The sequence below is a fragment of the Neofelis nebulosa genome, chromosome 10 (genome assembly GCF_028018385.1).
Source record: "Neofelis nebulosa isolate mNeoNeb1 chromosome 10, mNeoNeb1.pri, whole genome shotgun sequence".
NCBI classification, from domain to species: Eukaryota; Metazoa; Chordata; class Mammalia; order Carnivora; family Felidae; genus Neofelis; species Neofelis nebulosa.
Genome location: NC_080791.1, coordinates 33653821 through 33672274, shown reverse-complemented (window position 1 = coordinate 33672274; position 18454 = coordinate 33653821). Strand labels below are relative to the sequence as shown.

At 33.5% G+C, this 18454-nt stretch overlaps 1 protein-coding gene across 1 annotated transcript in view; it reads left to right on the top strand.

Moving 5' to 3' along the window:
• The window catches only part of CNTN5 (contactin 5), a 1390102-nt gene that overhangs the window by 1217230 nt on the left and 154418 nt on the right, over positions 1–18454 (top strand). The window contains exons 14-15 of the mRNA XM_058687390.1: positions 12412–12539; positions 14737–14912. Of these exons, the coding sequence (XP_058543373.1) occupies positions 12412–12539; positions 14737–14912 (304 nt within the window). The remainder of the gene's footprint in view (positions 1–12411; positions 12540–14736; positions 14913–18454) is intronic.

Genomic DNA, 18454 nt, shown 5'->3' with positions numbered 1-18454 from the left:
GATCCACACCAAGACCTATTGTAATTAAAATAGCAAAATGAAACACCCACACTCTTCCAAAACTCAATCAGGAGGAAATAGAAAGCTTGAACAGACCCATAACCAGCGAAGAAATTGAATCGGTTATCAAAAATCTCCCAACAAATAAGAGTCCAGGACCAGATGGCTTCCCAGGGGAGTTCTACCAGACGTTTAAGGCAGAGATAATACCTATCCTTCTCAAGCTATTCCAAGAAATAGAAAGGGAAGGAAAACTTCCAGACTCATTCTATGAAGCCAGTATTACTTTGATTCCTAAACCAGACAGAGACCCAGTAAAAAAAGAGAACTACAGGCCAATATCCCTGATGAATATGGATGCAAAAATTCTCAATAAGATACTAGCAAATCGAATTCAACAGCATATAAAAAGAATTATTCACCATGATCAAGTGGGATTCATTCCTGGGATGCAGGGCTGGTTCAACATTCGCAAATCAATCAATGTGATACATCACATTAACAAAAAAAAAGAGAAGAACCATATGATCCTGTCAATCGATGCAGAAAAGGCCTTTGACAAAATCCAGCACCCTTTCTTAATAAAAACCCTTGAGAAAGTTGGGATAGAAGGAACATACTTAAAGATCATAAAAGCCATTTATGAAAAGCCCACAGCTAACATCATCCTCAATGGGGAAAAACTGAGAGCTTTTTCCCTGAGATCAGGAACACGACAGGGATGCCCACTCTCACCGCTGTTGTTTAATATAGTGCTGGAAGTTCTAGCATCAGCAATCAGACAACAAAAAGAAATCAAAGGCATCCAAATTGGCAAAGATGAAGTCAAGCTTTCGCTTTTTGCAGATGACATGATATTATACATGCAAAATCCGATAGACTCCACCAAAAGTCTGCTAGAACTGATACATGAATTCAGCAAAGTTGCAGGATACAAAATCAATGTACAGAAATCAGTTGCATTTTTATACACTAACAATGAAGCAACAGAAAGACAAATAAAGAAACTGATCCCATTCACAATTGCACCAAGAAGCATAAAATACCTAGGAATAAATCTAACCAAAGATGTAAAAGATCTGTATGCTGAAAACTATAGAAAGCTTATGCAGGTAATTGAAGAGGATATAAAGAAATGGAAAGACATTCCCTGCTCATGGATTGGAAGAATAAATATTGTCAAAATGTCAATACTACCCAAAGCTATCTACACATTCAATGCAATCCCAATCAAAATTGCACCAGCATTCTTCTTGAAACTAGAACAAGCAATCCTAAAATTCATATGGAACCACAAAAGGCCCCGAATAGCCAAAGTAATTTTGAAGAAGAAGACCAAAGCAGGAGGCATCACAATCCCAGACTTTAGCCTCTACTACAAAGCTGTCATCATCAAGACAGCATGGTATTGGCATAAAAACAGACACATAGACCAATGGAATCGAATAGAAACCCCAGAACTAGACCCACAAACGTATGGCCAACTCATTTTTGACAAAGCAGGAAAGAACATCCAATGGAAAAAAGACAGTCTCTTTAACAAGTGGTGCTGGGAGAACTGGACAGCAACATGCAGAAGGTTGAAACTAGACCACTTTCTCACACCATTCACAAAAATAAACTCAAAATGGATAAAGGACCTGAATGTGAGACAGGAAACCATCAAAACCTTAGAGGAGAAAGCAGGAAAAGACCTCTCTGACCTCAGCCGTAGCAATCTCTTACTCGGCACATCCCCAAAGGCAAGGGAATTAAAAGCAAAAGTGAATTACTGGGACCTTATGAAGATAAAAAGCTTCTGCACAGCAAAGGAAACAACCAACAAAACTAAAAGGCAACCAACGGAATGGGAAAAGATATTTGCAAATGACACATCGGACAAAGGGCTAGTATCCAAAATCTATAAAGAGCTCATCAAACTCCACACCCGAAAAACAAATAACCCAGTGAAGAAATGGGCAGAAAACATGCATAGACACTTCTCTAAAGAAGACATCCGGATGGCCAACAGGCACATGAAAAGATGTTCAACGTCGCTCCTCATCAGGGAAATACAAATCAAAACCACCCTCAGATACCACTTCACGCCAGTCAGAGTGGCCAAAATGAAGAAATCAGGAGACTATAGATGCTGGAGAGGATGTGGAGAGACGGGAACCCTCTTGCACTGTTGGTGGGAATGCAAATTGGTGCAGCCGCTCTGGAAAGCAGTGTGGAGGTTCCTCAGAAAATTAAAAATAGACCTACCCTATGACCCAGCAATAGCACTGCTAGGAATTTATCCAAGGGATACAGGAGTACTGATGCATAGGGGCACTTGTACCCCAATGTTTATAGCAGCACTCTCAACAATAGCCAAATTATGGAAAGAGCCTAAATGTCCATCAACTGATGAATGGATAAAGAAATTGTGGTTTATATACACAATGGAATACTACGTGGCAATGAGAAAAAATGAAATATGGCCTTTTGTAGCAACGTGGATGGAACTGGAGAGTGTGATGCTAAGTGAAATAAGCCATACAGAGAAAGACAGATACCATATGGTTTCACTCTTATGTGGATCCTGAGAAACGTAACAGAAACCCATGGGGGAGGGGAAGGGAAAAAAAAAAAAAAGAGGTTAGAGTGGGAGAGAGCCAAAGCATAAGAGACTGTTAAAAACTGAGAACAAACTGAGGGTTGATGGGGGGTGGGAGGGAGGGCAGGGTGGGTGATGGGTATTGAGGAGGGCACCTTTTGGGATGAGCACTGGGTGTTGTATGGAAACCAATTTGACAGTAAATTTCATATATTAAAAAATAAATAAATAAATAAATTAATTAGTTAATTAAAAAAAATAAAATAAAATAAAATAGCAAAATGAAAAAAAAGTGAAAGAAAAACAAAAATATAATGATAAAGAAAAAAATTAAAAGCAGAAAGACAAAAGAAGAAAATACCATACAAAGAAAACCCCATAAGGCTATCAGTGGATTTTTCAGCAGAAATTTTGCAACCCAGAAAGGAATGCCATGATATATTCAAAGTGCTGAATGAGAAAAATCTGCAGCCAAGAATATTCTATACAGCAAGGCTATCCTTCAAAACAAAGGAGGTATAAAAAGTTTCCTAGACAAACAAAATCTAAAGGAGTTTTTGACCATGTTCCTTGAAGAGCAAGAAATATTAAAGAGGACTCAGTACAAAAGAAAAACCAACAATATGGAACTAGGAAACTCAAGAGAAGTTAAAAAATGAATATTTCTGTAAAAAAAAACAATCAAAGGAACTCACAAAATAAAAGGATGTAAAATATGAGACCATGTACCTAAAATGTGGGGAAGAGAGGAATAAAGAATGGGCTTAAACTGAAGAGACCATCAACCTAGTATAGACTGCTGTATGCAGAAGGTGTTATATTCAAACATAATGGCAACCACAAATCAAAAACCACAAATAGATATGCAAAGAATAGAGAAAGAAATCCAAATATATCATTAAAGAAAACCAGCAAACCATGACAAAGAAGAATAGAAGAAAAGATCAGAGAAAAACTACAAAAACAACCACAAAACAGGTAATAAAATCACAATAAATACATATCAATCAATAATTATTTTTAATGCAAATGGACTAAACGCTCCAATCAAAAGACATGGATGAAAAAACAAGGCCCATCTATATGCTACTTAGAGAAGACTCATTTTGGACCTAAAGGCACACCTACAGATTGAAAGTGAAGGAGTGAAGAAACATCTATTATGCAAATGGATGTGAAAAGCAAACCAGAGTAACAATACTTATATCAGACAAAGTGGACTTTGAAACAAAGACTGTAACAAGAGACAAAGGACAGTATATGATAGTAATAAACGGGACAATTCAACAAGATAGAACAATTGTAAATATTTATGCACCTAATGAAAGCACTAAAATACATAAAACAGTTACTAACAAATTGATAGTAATGCAATAATAGTAGGGGATTTTAACACCCCACTTATATCAGTGGACAGATCATCCAACCAAAAAATCAACACAGAAACAATGACTTTGAAAGGCACATTGGACAAGGTGTATTTAAGATATATTTAGGACAGTCTATCCTAAAAGAGCAGAGTACACATTCTTTTCAGGGGCACATGGAATATTCTCCAGAATAAATATTAAGTCACATATTAGGCCACAAAACAAGTCTCAACAAATTGAAAAAGAGTGAAGTCATACCATGTAACTTTTTGGATCACAATGCTATGAAACTAGAGACCAACCACAAGAAAAAAAACTAGAAAGATTATAAATACAAGGAGGTTGAAGAACATCCTACTAAACAAGAAATCAAAGAAACAAAAAGTACATGGAAATAAATGAAAATGAAAACACAATATTCCAAAACCTTTGGGATGCAGCAAAATGATTCTAAGAGGGAAGTTTATAGCAGTACAAGCCAATCTCAAGAAACGAGAAAGATCTCAAATAAACAAGATAACCTTACACCTAAAGGAACTAGAAAAAGAACTGCAAACATCACCAAAAGCCAAGAGAAGTAAGGGAATAATAAAGATTAGAACAGAAATAAATGCTATGGAAACAAACAAACAAACAGTAGAGCAAGTAAAGTCAAGAGCTGGTTCTTTGAAAAGATAAATAAAATTTATAATCATCTAACCAATATTGTAAAAAAAAATGAAGAGAAAGGACCCAAAAAATTACAAATGAAAGAGGAAAAATAACAAACACCACAGAAATACAAACATTGTAAGAGGATATGAAAAACTATATGCCAACAAAGTGGACAATCTAGAATAAATGGTAAATTCCTGGCAACATATAATTTACCAAAACTGAAGCAGAAAGTAGAGAATTTAAACAGATTGAATACTAGGAAGGAGGAGATTGAATCAGTAAACAAAAAACTTGAAGTTCCTTGACAGGTCAGTCTGTTAAGCAATCTGACTCTTTCAGTTCATGTCATGATCTCACGGTTGTGAGATTGAGTCCTGTATCAGGTCCATACTGGCGTTGAGCCAGTTTAAGATTCTATCTCTCCCCGTCCCTCTTCCCTTGCCCCACTTTTTCTTTTTCTAAAAAAACAAACAAACAAAACTCACAATAAACAAAAGTCCAAGAGCAGACGGCTTTACGGGTAAATTCTACCAAACATTTAAAGAAGAGTTACTACCTATTCTTCTCAAACTATTCCAAAAAAGAAAATAGGAAAGGAAACTTCCAGACTTATTCTATGAGGCCAGTATTACCCAGATCACAAGGCCAGAAAAAGACATCACGAATAAAGAGAACTACAAGCCAATACCTTTGATGACCATAGATGCAAAAGTCCTCAACAGAAGACTAGCAAACAGAATCTAATAAAACATTTAAAAAATCATTCACAATGATCAAGTGGGATTGGGTGTATGCCAGTATGCAAGGGTGGTTCAATATTTGTAAATCAATCAACATGATACATCAATAAGAGAAAGAATAAAAACCATATGATCATTTCACTAGATTCAAAAAAAAAAAAGCATTTGACAAGGTAAAACATCCATTTATAATAAAAGCCCCTCAATAGAGTAGGTATAGAAAGAACATAACTCAACATAAGAAAGCCATATATGAAAAATCCCCAGAGAACATCATCCTTAATGGGGAAAAACAGAGCTTTCCCCCTAAGGTTATGTGTAAGACAAGGATGTCCACTCTTAACACTTTTTTTCAACATAGTGTTGAAAGTCCTAGCCACAGCAATCAGACAACAAAATAAAATAAAATGCACCCAAATTGGTAAGGAAGAAATAAAACTTATACTATTTACAGATGACATGATACTAATATACAAAACCCTAAATAATCCACCTAAAAACTCCTAGAACTAATAAATTCAGTAAAGTTACAGGATACAAAATCAATGTGTAGAGATCTGTTGCATTTCTATATACTAACAATGAAAGAGCAGAAAGAGAAATCAAGAAAGCAATCCCATTTACAAATGTACCAAAAATAATGAGATACCTAGAAAAAAAAAAAAAACCAAAAAGGTGAAAGACCTCAACTCTGAAAAATATAAACCACTGATGAAAGAAATTGAGGACAACACAAAGACATGGAAAGACATTCCATGCTCATGGACTGGAAGAACAAATATTGTTAAAATGCCTGTATTACCCAAAGTAATCTACATATCTAATTCAATCCTTACAAAAATATCAACAGCATTTTTCATAGCACTAGAACAAAATATCCTAAAATGTATATGGAACCACAAAAGACCCCAAATTGCCAAAAAAATCTTGAAAAAGAAAAGAAAATCTGATGGTATCATAATTCCAGACTTCAAATTATATTACAAATTTGTAGTGATCAAAACAGTACGATACTGGCACAAAAGATGGACACATAGATGAATGGAACAGAATAGAAAACCCAGAAATAAACCCACATTTATATGGTCAATTAGTCTTCAACAAAGCAGGAAAAAATACCCATTGGGAAAAGACAGTCTCTTCAACAAATGGTGTTGGTAAAACTGGATAGCTTCATGCAAAAGAATGAAACTGGGCCACTTTCTTTCACCCTACACACAAAAAATAAACTCAAAATGCATTAAAGACCTAAGTGTGAAACCTGAACCCATAAAAATCTTAGAAGAGAACACAATCAGATAGGTCTCTGACATTGGCCTTAGCAATGTTTTTCTAGAAGTGTGTCCTAAGGCAAAGAAAATAGTAGCAAAAATACACTGTTAGGACTATATCAAAATAAAAAGCTCATGCATAGGGAAGGAAGCAGTCACAAAACTAAAAGGTAACCCATGAAATGGGAAAAGATATTTGCAAATGACATATTCATTAGAGGGTAGTATCCAAACATCTATAAAGAACTGTTACAACTCAACACCCCAAAAACAAATAATCCAATTAAAATTGGGCAGAAGGCTTGAATAGACATTTTTCCAAAGAACACAGCCAGATGGCTAACGGACACATGAAAAGATGCTCAACATCACTCATTATCAGGGATATGCAAATAAAAGCTACAATGAGATATCACCTCACACCTGTCAGAACGACTACAATCAAAAATTTAAGAAACAACAGGTATTGGCAAGGATGTGCAGAAAAAGGAACACTGGTGCACTGTTGGTGGGAATACAAACTGGTGCAGCCACTCTGGAAAACAGTATGGAGGTCCCTCAAAAAGTTTTAGAAAGAACTGTACTACAATCTAGTAATCGCACTACTGGATATATACACAAAGAATACAAAAACAAAGATCCAAAGTGGCACCTGTACCCTGATGTTTATAGCAGCATTATCAACAATAGACAAATTATAGAAAGACCCCAAGTGTTCATTGACTGACTAATGGATAAAGAAGACGTAGTATAGATGATTGATAGATAGATAGATAGATAGATAGATGATAGATGGATAGACAGATGACAGATAAATAGATAGATGATAGATGATAGATAGACGGATAGAGAGAGAGAGAGAGAGAGAGAGAGAGAGAATTGGATATTACTCAGAGATCAAACCAAAAGAATGAACTCTTTCCATTTGAAACATCATGGATGGAGCTAGAGTGTATTAACGCTAAGTGAAATAAGTTAGAGAAACACAAATACCTTATGATTTCACTAATGTGGGATTTAAAAAACAAAAGAGATGAATATATGGGAAGAGGAAATAAATGAGAGAGGGAAGCAAACGATATGAGACTCTTAATCATAGAGAACAAACTGAGTGTTAATGAAGGGAGGTGGGTGGGGGATGGGCTAAATGGGTGATGAACATTAAGGAGGACACTTGTGTTGAGCACTGGGTGTTACGTGTACGTGATGAATCACTGAATTCTACTCCTGAAACCAAAACAACAAACAAACAAAGAACTTTTTGTGACCTTAGTTAGGCAAAGATTTTCTAGTACAACCACAAAAACACAAAGCATAAAATAAAATCCATATGTTGTACTTCATCAACCTTAAGAACTTCTGCTGTTGGAAAAATGTTAAAACATGCCGTAAACTGACAGCAAATATTTGCCATTATCCTTCCTGAAAAAGGAGTTATATATAGAATATTAAAAAAACTGTCAAACCTGAATAAGAAGACAATTTCATAAGAAGACAATGCTAAAATATTTCATTACTTCACCAAAGAAGATGTATAGATGGGTAACCAGCACTTGAAAGATGCTCAACATCATTAGTCATTAAAGAAATGCGACTTAAAACTCCCGTAAGATTCTACTACGTAATTATTATAATATCTAAAATTAGGAAGACTGACCATCTCAAGTGTTACAAGAATTCTCAGATGATGCCGTGAGGAATTTAAAGTGTGGTGTAACTGCTTGGAAATGGTACAACATCTCCTTTAAAAAGTTAAACATTAAGCATGAACATAAACCAAACTATCCAGTAATTAGTCCTAAGTACCTATCCAAAAGAAATATAAGCAAATATCCATAAAATACTCTTTACACAAATGTTGATAGCAGCTCTATTTGTAGTAGATCCAAGCTGAAAATAGCTCAAGCATCCACCAAAAGGTGAATGGATAAACAAGTAGTGGTATATACACCCAATGGAATACTATTCAGCAACAAAATGGATTGGATTATTTATCATTGCAACAATACAGATGAATCCCAGCTATGCTGAATGAAATAAACTAAACAGAAAGGATATATAATGTTATGATTTCATGTATATGAAGTTATGTTAAAGTTAAAACTTACTATGGGGACAGAAAGCAGATCAGTAATTGCCAAGGGATAAGGGTGTGATAAGAAGAGATTATAAGTAGAGAACACAAAGGAACACAGAAATACTTTGGGGGTGATGTATGCGTTGACTCTCTTGACTGTGGTAATAGTTTTGTGTCTGCATCCATTTGTGAGGACTTTTCAAAGTATGTGCTTTAAACCTGTGAACCTGTTATATAACTATCATACCTCAATATAGTTTTTTTTTTTTTAATGGTAGCTTCCCTTTGCCCTTAAAATAAAGAACAAATGTTTCCCATACTATACTAGGTCCTACATGGTCTTGTTCCCATCTGCCTCTACAGTTTCACTCTGGGCCACTCCTGCCCCTTTTATATGCTGTCATCATAATTGGCCATTTGATTCTTTAAGGTTTTGTGGTCCTTTCCACCTCAAGGCCTTTGCAAATGCTATCCCCTCTCCTTTCCCCACTCTTAACTCCTGGTTAACTTCCTCTGATCCTTCAGTTCTCATCTCAAATATCACTCCCTCAGAAAAGACTTACTGATTCACCCTAAAATACTTGAGATTTATAACTTTCTGGGTTTTTTTCCATTTTAAAATTTGTCACAAACTTTAGTTATATTTTAATACATTTTAAATTAATGGCTATCAACACTACTAAAGTATAATAATTTATATATATTATCTAGTTAATACTTTTGAAGAATTAGTTATATATATTTATAAAATTTTACATATAAAGAGATTAACTGCTTGAAATCACACACATAACAGTCAATGGCAGTGACTTAAACTCAACCATCTCTGACTTGAAAGCATATAATCTTAAGTAATGATTAATGATTTTGTAATATTATATCCACTATGATATGGTACCAAAAGAAAGCTAATCTGGAAGTCAAAGCGTGATCTCTAAAGTGACAGTTGGTAAGTAGGTAGTATCTCTAGGCTGGCAGTCTAACTGGAAAAACCTAAGCTAACTTGTGAGGTATCTGACAGGTAAGCCAAAAATGGAAGTGGAAGGTCCAGAAAATGGCCCTGAAATTTGGAAATCAAGATCGCACCAAGAAGTTAGCTATAGGGGTGCCTGGGTGGCTCAGTCGGTTTAGTGTCCAACTCCTGATTTCAGCTTAGGTCATGATCTCACAGTTCGTGGGTTCAAGCCCCATGATGTGGGTTGTCCGTGCGGAGCCTGTTTGGAATTCCTTCTCCCTCTCTCTCTCTTTCACTCAAAATAAATAAATAAGCTTATTAAAAAAAAAAAAGTTAGCACTAAATCCTTGCAAGATAAGGGTAAGCATGATGTTATCCTAGATAGACTGTGGTATTAGGCAGATTAACAAGGCAGAGATCCAGTAATTTAGTGCAAGATGTGAATCAAGACACCTCCAGGGCTAGGCAAAAATTCATGGAAAAGTTTAGAGATAAGAATATAGTAAGCATAACTTGGCACCCAATGCTAGAATGCTGGTTTGCATTTGTAAAATCTCTCCTTACCCCCAACAGACCTTTACTTCACTACTCCCTTACTACCCTGGTCCAATTTGTGTACTTCTCAGCAGAATGAATCCCCAAATTTGAAAATTTCAAATGTAGGAGTTACATAGTAATAGAAGAGGAGAGAAGATAGATAAAGAGGCTGGAAATTGCTAGAAAACATTAAATATTCAGTTATCTAAGTAATTATGTGTGAAATAGCCAGATATTATTATGTAAATCACATTCACAGTCTCATTTAGTTTTTCTTTTTACATTAAAAAAATGCATATGAGCTCATCTGATAAAGATTTGTCATTTGAATCGGTAGACAGGCTTTTGGTTAAATGACATTGCCACTTGACAGATAAAAAAAATCATGATATTCAAAATTATTCAACCCCCAAGTGGCCTAAAGTACAGGGGTGTTCATAAACTATCTTTAAAAGGAGAGTATAACGTATTGCCTCCTGTCAGTGAGAAAGGACTTATCTTAAATCAAGAGCTGAAATACTGCCAGTGTCTAAGATATATTTATTTCTTTAAAGGAAGTGGATTTTAAGCCAAACTTCCCACTTGCTAGATTAGAAGCAGTAAAATCCAGATATATTAAAGATATTAGTGATCTGAATAGATTATAGTAATTTAACCAAATTTCATTAAACTTTGTAATTCTCATAAGATAATGCCTATTTGGATAAAGTATGTTTTACTTTCAAGTTTATCTTTTTATAGTATGTTTATCTTTGGAATTTAAATGGAATAAATATATTTCATTTTTATAGAAAACGAGCACTATTTAAATAATGAATAGAATTTTGTATTGACCATCTTGAATGGGTTTATATAACTTTTAAGGGCACTGTGTTTTCCAAACGCCTCAAGTTAGTTATCTCTCCTAGACATATATTACAAAATCAAAGTCTCTATTCCAAGTTTGGCTTGTTTCTAAATTTGTCTTCCTTATACATTATAAGGCAGGTTTGATGTATATTGAAAATAATATGATGTTTTTAAGCTAGTATCTTTATTGATGATAGTATGTAGTTTTAAATTCATAAGCAATAGTCAGCAACCTAGAATCTAATCCAATTGTTACAAAGTTCAATGCTTTTAATAACTCAGTTCTGGGTAATTGGCAAGATTGAATACGTACCTTAAAATAACATGAAGGAAGTAGACTAAACATATTCTTGTTTCTTAAATAGTTTAATATTATATTAACATGGAATACATTATTCTTTTCAGAACCTAAAAGACCTAATTTTAGGATTTTAAGTTCACTAGGGCCACTAGTTCTTATCAAAAGCTTGTTACTTCCTCTCCTAAAAGTCAATCCAAACTCTAGTGGCATAACAAATAAAATGACACTGACAGCTTCTATTTTAACTTCAGGTTGCTTGAGGAGGTTGATGCATTGGTGATGTAATGGGTTATATTTCAGGAGCAAAAAAGGGAGAAAAGGACAAAAGTACTAATTAATTTTGAAATCCATATATTTCTGGGAGGATGAATACACAGGATAATATGATAATCCCAAATGTCAACCTTTCACTGAACTTCTAAAATTTTTTTTAATAATGCTTTAATTTTTCACCTTCATATAAGTCTCAAGGTCCACTTTTAGCAAAGGTCTCGAAAAAGCCCAAATGCAAACTCAGGTATCATGTTTTTATATTTAAAAAGTGCAGTGTGAGCAGCCCAGGTATCAGGTCTCATTTTCATACCCCTGCCGCACTGGTGGCACTGTAGAGAAACCACCATAAATCATCTCTTGGCTGTATACAATTAATTTTATGTTCTGCACTTGTCCTCCCATATGTTTTTATGCTGTTTCTTTCTATATTTGATTTTTGAGGTCACTCTGGATTTGAAGTAAAATACTCAAGCTTCATATTAAAATATCGCTGGGTGATATTATAAGTTTTAATAACCAATTTCAGGGTCACCTTTTCCCATAAGTTTTAAAATTAACTGTCAAAAAGTGTCAAAAAATAACCTTTAACTCTCTGACCCTTTTAAATATAAGAGGATATTAAGTGGGTTTATTGCATAATTTCTTGAAGGGTAAAACAATTCTACTATCAAATATTTTCACAGTGATCCCTTTATCTTATTTATTATTACCCTGGAGGTGGTTTCAGACGTCATCAGAGTTTTTTACTACTTAGCTGATTTGCAGTAAAAGAGGCAAAAACCTTTTTTAATAATTTTCAGAATAGCTATTCTTCCAGACGGAAGTCTACGGATCCTAAATGCTTCTAAATCAGATGAGGGAAAGTACGTTTGCCAAGGGGAAAATGTCTTTGGTTCTGCTGAAACCATAGCTTCAGTATCTGTAAAAGGTAAGAAAATGTGGCTAACTATGTTACAAGCATAATTTCACAGCTTTGTCAGAAAGCAAATAAATACAATATGCATGTAAATTGTGTTTGTGCCTATGTGTGTGCATGCTTCTATTGATAAGATACACTACATAGAACTAACACAGCCAAATTGTCCCTTCCATTATTTAGGAGACCATAAAGAAAGGAACACATTGTTGGTAGAAACTTAAATATTTTGCTTTGAACAAAATATGTGAGAGGATAAAGAAATCTTTCTGAAGTTTTACTTGATGTCTCAAAATTTAAAAGTATTCCAACAGTATAAAAATATTTTTCCTCTATCAAGATTAATTTTAACATCAATCAGTAATATTCCTTTGTCACCGTGGGATCTGGGGCAGAAAGGATAGCAGACAGAGGACAGGAATGTGTGGTGTTTGCATCAGTTAAATGGTTACCTGAGCTGCTCTTTGGTGCTTGCATCAATGGAATTCTTTATATACTGTCATTTTTTAGTGTTATAAATATTGTCACTTAAATGTTTCTGTTAGTTTTCTAGTTCTAAAGTGAACTAGATTTTGGCCTAGAACATTTTTTTGAGACTACATATCATTGTTTACTACTAAGAATATCTCATATGTTAGGCAGAAAAATCTCATCAATTGGCAAAGAAATATTTTTCACAACTGCACTATATCCTTGATTTTTTCCATGTGGGCATGTATTATATAGTGAATCATACTTTGGCTAAAAAAAGTAGAAATGTTTTCTTTTTCTTTAGAAATAAAAGTGTCATTAAAATAGCCAGCACTCTGATATTTTAGAAAAGAGGCAAACATTAACGGAAGGAAGGAACATGATTTAAATGATGTTTTCATTTACAGCATACATTATGGGAATCTAATTCAGTCTGCTAATCTGTGTCTCATTGTGCAATATAATGTTTATCATAATGAAGCAATGCTGGATTCACAGACTTTTTTGTAAATAATATCAAAAAAGTTTTCTGTAAATCAAAAGTTAAATGGAATATTTAGTTACCCAGAACATTCCAATTCTCACAACGTTTAAACTATAATATGCTGTGATGATCTGTCTTCTCTGATGAAGTCAGAATTTAGAAAGCCACACGGAATATCTGACTTTTAGGATGTTAATATTTATATTCATTTTCTCTCTGACTGCTTAAAAGGATGTTGCATATTAAAGGATCTTATCCGTGGTTAAGAATGATGTTTCATCAGACTATGCTATTGCCAACAATAGAGCTAAAATAGGAAAATTAGCCTAATTTTTAATCATTTGTGTCAGTTTTCTTGAGGTATCTACAACCAGGAATCTAGGAAAAAAAACTAAATCAAAATCATATCTCCATCAACTTCGTACTTCATTTTAAAAAATCATATTTCAATTATTTGATCACTAGCTTAAATAACCCTTAGATGAATAGCAGTATTAGCCTTTATTGGTTCAAACTTATTTTAAACACAGTAAAAATGTATCTATTTTTAAATTTTTAATTGAATCCTTTAGTAATTAAACACACATTTTTTCTCAAAAAATTTTCCATTCAATAATTTGCTTTTCTTTCTGGATCTAAATTAAACCATCCACAATTTATCAAAATTATTTTATAATCAGTTAGAGAAGTGCATTTTCTATTCATAAAAGGGTTTTGTAGTGTATAAAGCAAATATAAGTTGGCATAGTTGTAGTATTATATTTTTATCTGTGTTAAAATAGTAATTTGAGAGGAGGTGACTTCTATAACTTTTAAAGAAGTGAACTCACCTGACTTCTTCCTCCTTAGATATGGAACATATATTATTGTAAAAAAAAAATCCTTTTATTTATACTTGATGATCCTTGAAGGTAGACCAGGAGGTTACAACTTCTTTTTTTTCTAATTTTCCTTCTTCTGGAATGCCAAATGCTACTTATAGTTATGTATTTTCTTGTCTTTTTCATCCATGCTTACTTCTTAATAGGAATAGCAACTTTTAAACCATCAGTCTTCTACAAAAGCATACTAAAATGCCCTAGCATACAAAAAAAGGTAATATTTCAATTAATAATACTTTATTTAAAGATGTGTATCCAGAGCAACTGCATTGTATAGATTCTTTGCTTAAGTTTTTCTCTATTATTTAAAATATAAAATACAGGGAAATACTATGTGTTGATTATGTTAATTAATGCATTTTTGTTTCTATAGAACCTACAAGAATAGAACTTACTCCTAAAAGAACAGAGTTAACAGTGGGAGAAAGCATTGTCCTTAATTGCAAAGCAATTCATGATGCTAGTTTGGATGTCACTTTCTACTGGACACTAAAAGGACAGCCTATTGATTTTGAGAAAGAAGGTGGACATTTTGAAAGCATCAGGGCCGTAAGTTAATACACTTCTATTTGTCGAGTACTATAATTTTTAAAATTTACACTCAAATGTAAAACTTTATTATTTATGAAATGCTAAGGAAAAATAGGCAAAAATATATTTGATTCAAACTATTACTTTCTTTCATTATTATATGTTATGTCAAATTGAAAGTAATTTTGTAAAGTTCAGTAAGTAATTGGAAATACTTCATCATGCAAATCTGATTTATTTCTCACTTTTATTTACTTGATTAATTTTGTCAACATTTACACATTACTTCTTAGAAGTTATATTGCTACATACTAGTGTTATTTAAAGCACTTTAAACAGTAAATATGATACAATAAATAAATGAAGTAAGCCTGCCTATCCTACTCCTCAAGAAATAGTAATTTTGAAGATTCTTTAACTCCTCAAGGGAATTAAACATGAGCTTAAGCAGACCTTAAACATCAACCAATAGTCATAAATACATGTCAGCCTTAGACAAGGCATATTCATTTTTTGTCTACCAAGTCATTCCCTTGTAATATCTTGTCCTATATTACACAATTTTGTGGCAATCAACTAACTGAAGAGGGAATCTTTTGAGCCAAATGCTATAGAACATCAGTGTTCTCAACAGAGAAGTGAAAAAAGACCTTCTTCCCCCAAGTTCTTGTTTAAGATAAAAGAATGAAATAATGATGAAAGGAGAGAAAGATGATGGAAGTAGGGTAACAGAGAGAGATTTTGCCTAAAATATCCCTTTTGTTTTGGCTGAAGAGGTGAATCCAAATGTAATTTATGCCTGAAAATCCAACTTAAAGTATTTCCTCGGGGCACTTCGGTGGCTCAGTTGGTTAAGCATCCGACTTTGGCTCAGGTCATGATCTTACAGTTCGTGAGTTCTAGCCCTACATTGTGCTCTATGCTGCCAGCTCAGACCCTGGAGCCTGCTTCAGATTCTGTGTCTCCCTCTCTCTCTGCCCCTCCTCCACTCACACTCTGTGTGTGTCTCTCTCTCAAAAATAAATAAACATTAAAAAAAATTTAAATGTTTCCTCATACTTGTTAATATCCATTTATTCTTCTGTAAACAGTTTGGGAAACACTAGAAAACCACAGCTGTGGTAAGACCAAATATATATATATATATATATATATATATATATATATATATATATATAAAGCTCTGTTTATATTGAATTTTATTTTACAAGTAATATGATACAGTGGGGAAGAAAAAAAAAGTCCAGATCCAAAGTCAGAAATTTTCTGGATCCAGTCCCAGGTCAATTCCTAATCAGCTTTGTAACAAAAAGCCAGCCACTTAGCTTTCCTGGGCAATAATCTCATAGACAAATGAAGTGAGTGGATTAAACCAGAAAATTTCTAATGTCCCTTCTCACTTTAGAACTTAATATTATTAGAAGAATAAATATGAACTGTCTTTTTACATTTGCCAATGTAACCAAAATTAAATATTTCCTTCCAAATGTTTCTTTTCATCCTGATTTACTTTGAAATTAATGGGAGAGATAATATATATAAGAAATAATTAATAACCACATCATTCACATCTAATCAAATAAATTAATTTTAATTATTAATGGTTATGTTATATGCAAATCATTTAGATCATGTTAAATTAAACTCATTTTCCCTAATTTGTGACTTTCCTTTTTCCTTTACCTGGGGTTAACAGTTCCTTCAAGATTGTGAACAAATAAAACAGAACCAGAAAAATGTAATACAAAATATCACATTTCAAAACAAAAATATATCTTCTTAAGATTATCTGTAAAAATTCACTCTGAGTGATCAGATACATAAAGTAAAAATATGCCTAAAATGAATATTGGGTTTTCTTCATGTAAACAGGACCCCTTTTGGTTTAAAATATCGAGAGAAATTAATGGTCCTCGTAAAATTATTCTTATATAATAAGAATTCTTATTTTTGTCTCTTAAACATTACCACTTTAGTTTGATATCATTCATTTGTAGCAATAAATACCTTTAATCTTTTTTATAAAGTTGGAAGTTGACAATACCTGCTGTATCCCTCTTTGTATATATGCTGTTCTTGCCTTTAAGACATAAAAAATTGACTCCTTACTCCATGCAAATCCATATAATAAAGGCCATGTTAAACTTAGGCTCTGGATTGTAGACAGTAATAAGAAGCTATAGAATAAAAGAAAAGAAAGCACATTATCATACTGAGAAGTGAGAATAATATTTAGTTTTAAGGTAATTTAGCACTCATCATTTTTAGTATATTTAGAATAATTAATAGAAATACATATGTACTTAAAAATATTTGGAAGCTCTAAAACTACCATAAAGAAATTATCTATCCCCTTCCTCTTAATTACCTCCAACTCTGATTGAGTCCTGGCTGGCTTCAAGGATACATACTGGAGAAAATTCCATTTTATGACATTGATAAGGCAGAGAAAAAAAAATGCTATCCCCCAAATATATTTTAAGAGGAGAAATGAAAGTTTTATAAATAAGGGAAATTTGGGATGCCTCTGGACTTGTGGGATACTTCCTGTTTAAGAGGACAACTGAAGACTCTGGTGATAATAAGGACAGGATAGGACTCAGAAGAGGAGATGATTTATGAACTGCTCTGAGTTTTAAGGGAAAGCCATTGAAGGACCATGGGGACCTAGGCTAGCACAGCAGAGTAAGAAAGCCAAACAGATTCAGGGACTGCTTAACCAGGAACAGAGTATGCCTTTGACTGAATTAACTGCCCTAGACCTAACCTACCAGTGGGCAATTGAATAGGGGTAAATCAGAAAAGGAAGAGGGGTATACTTTTTGAGCACATTAACACTGCATAGCATCAAGTGAATCAACCAAATCTCTGGGAGAAAAAATACCAATGGTGTTGATATTTAGCATCTCATAGATGGCAAAATATAGCTTAATGGAGTTCTTTACTTTTCAACTAATTGTACTGGTGTCTTTTATACACAGCCATTGTTTCTTAGATAAAACTGTAAACAAAATTTTAAGTGTAGCTATCATACATCTATATATAATGTTATATACACGGTTTTGTTTTAAATAAAATAGCTTTCAGACTGCATTACAAGAGAATGAAAAAACATAAAATCACATCTCATTAAAAAAATAATAACTATTGCTTTGAAATTTAAATTAAAACATCTGTATTGAAAATGCTTCTATTTCCCTTGCCCCTTTTACTTATGCCAGGTTTTACAAATCCAGGATTTTGACTGATTTGAAGTGAATCCTAATTACCAATGCCACTGTTAAAAGGGTCGAAACAATCCAAATAAATATTTGATCCCATTCACCCAAATCACTTTTTTTGGCAATGATATGAATTAACTAAATGTGACAAGTTAGTGAGGCTATCCTTAAGATATTAATTTCAGTTCATCATTACAAGTTAAGTGCTGTGGATGAAAGTAAAATACACAGCCCTCCATCCATAAGAGAGCACAGTTTAAGGGAGAGACCGCAGGATGAGCTAGTGATCTATCTGCTATAACAGTGCTATCACCAGAGAACTAGTGCATATGGCTGTCA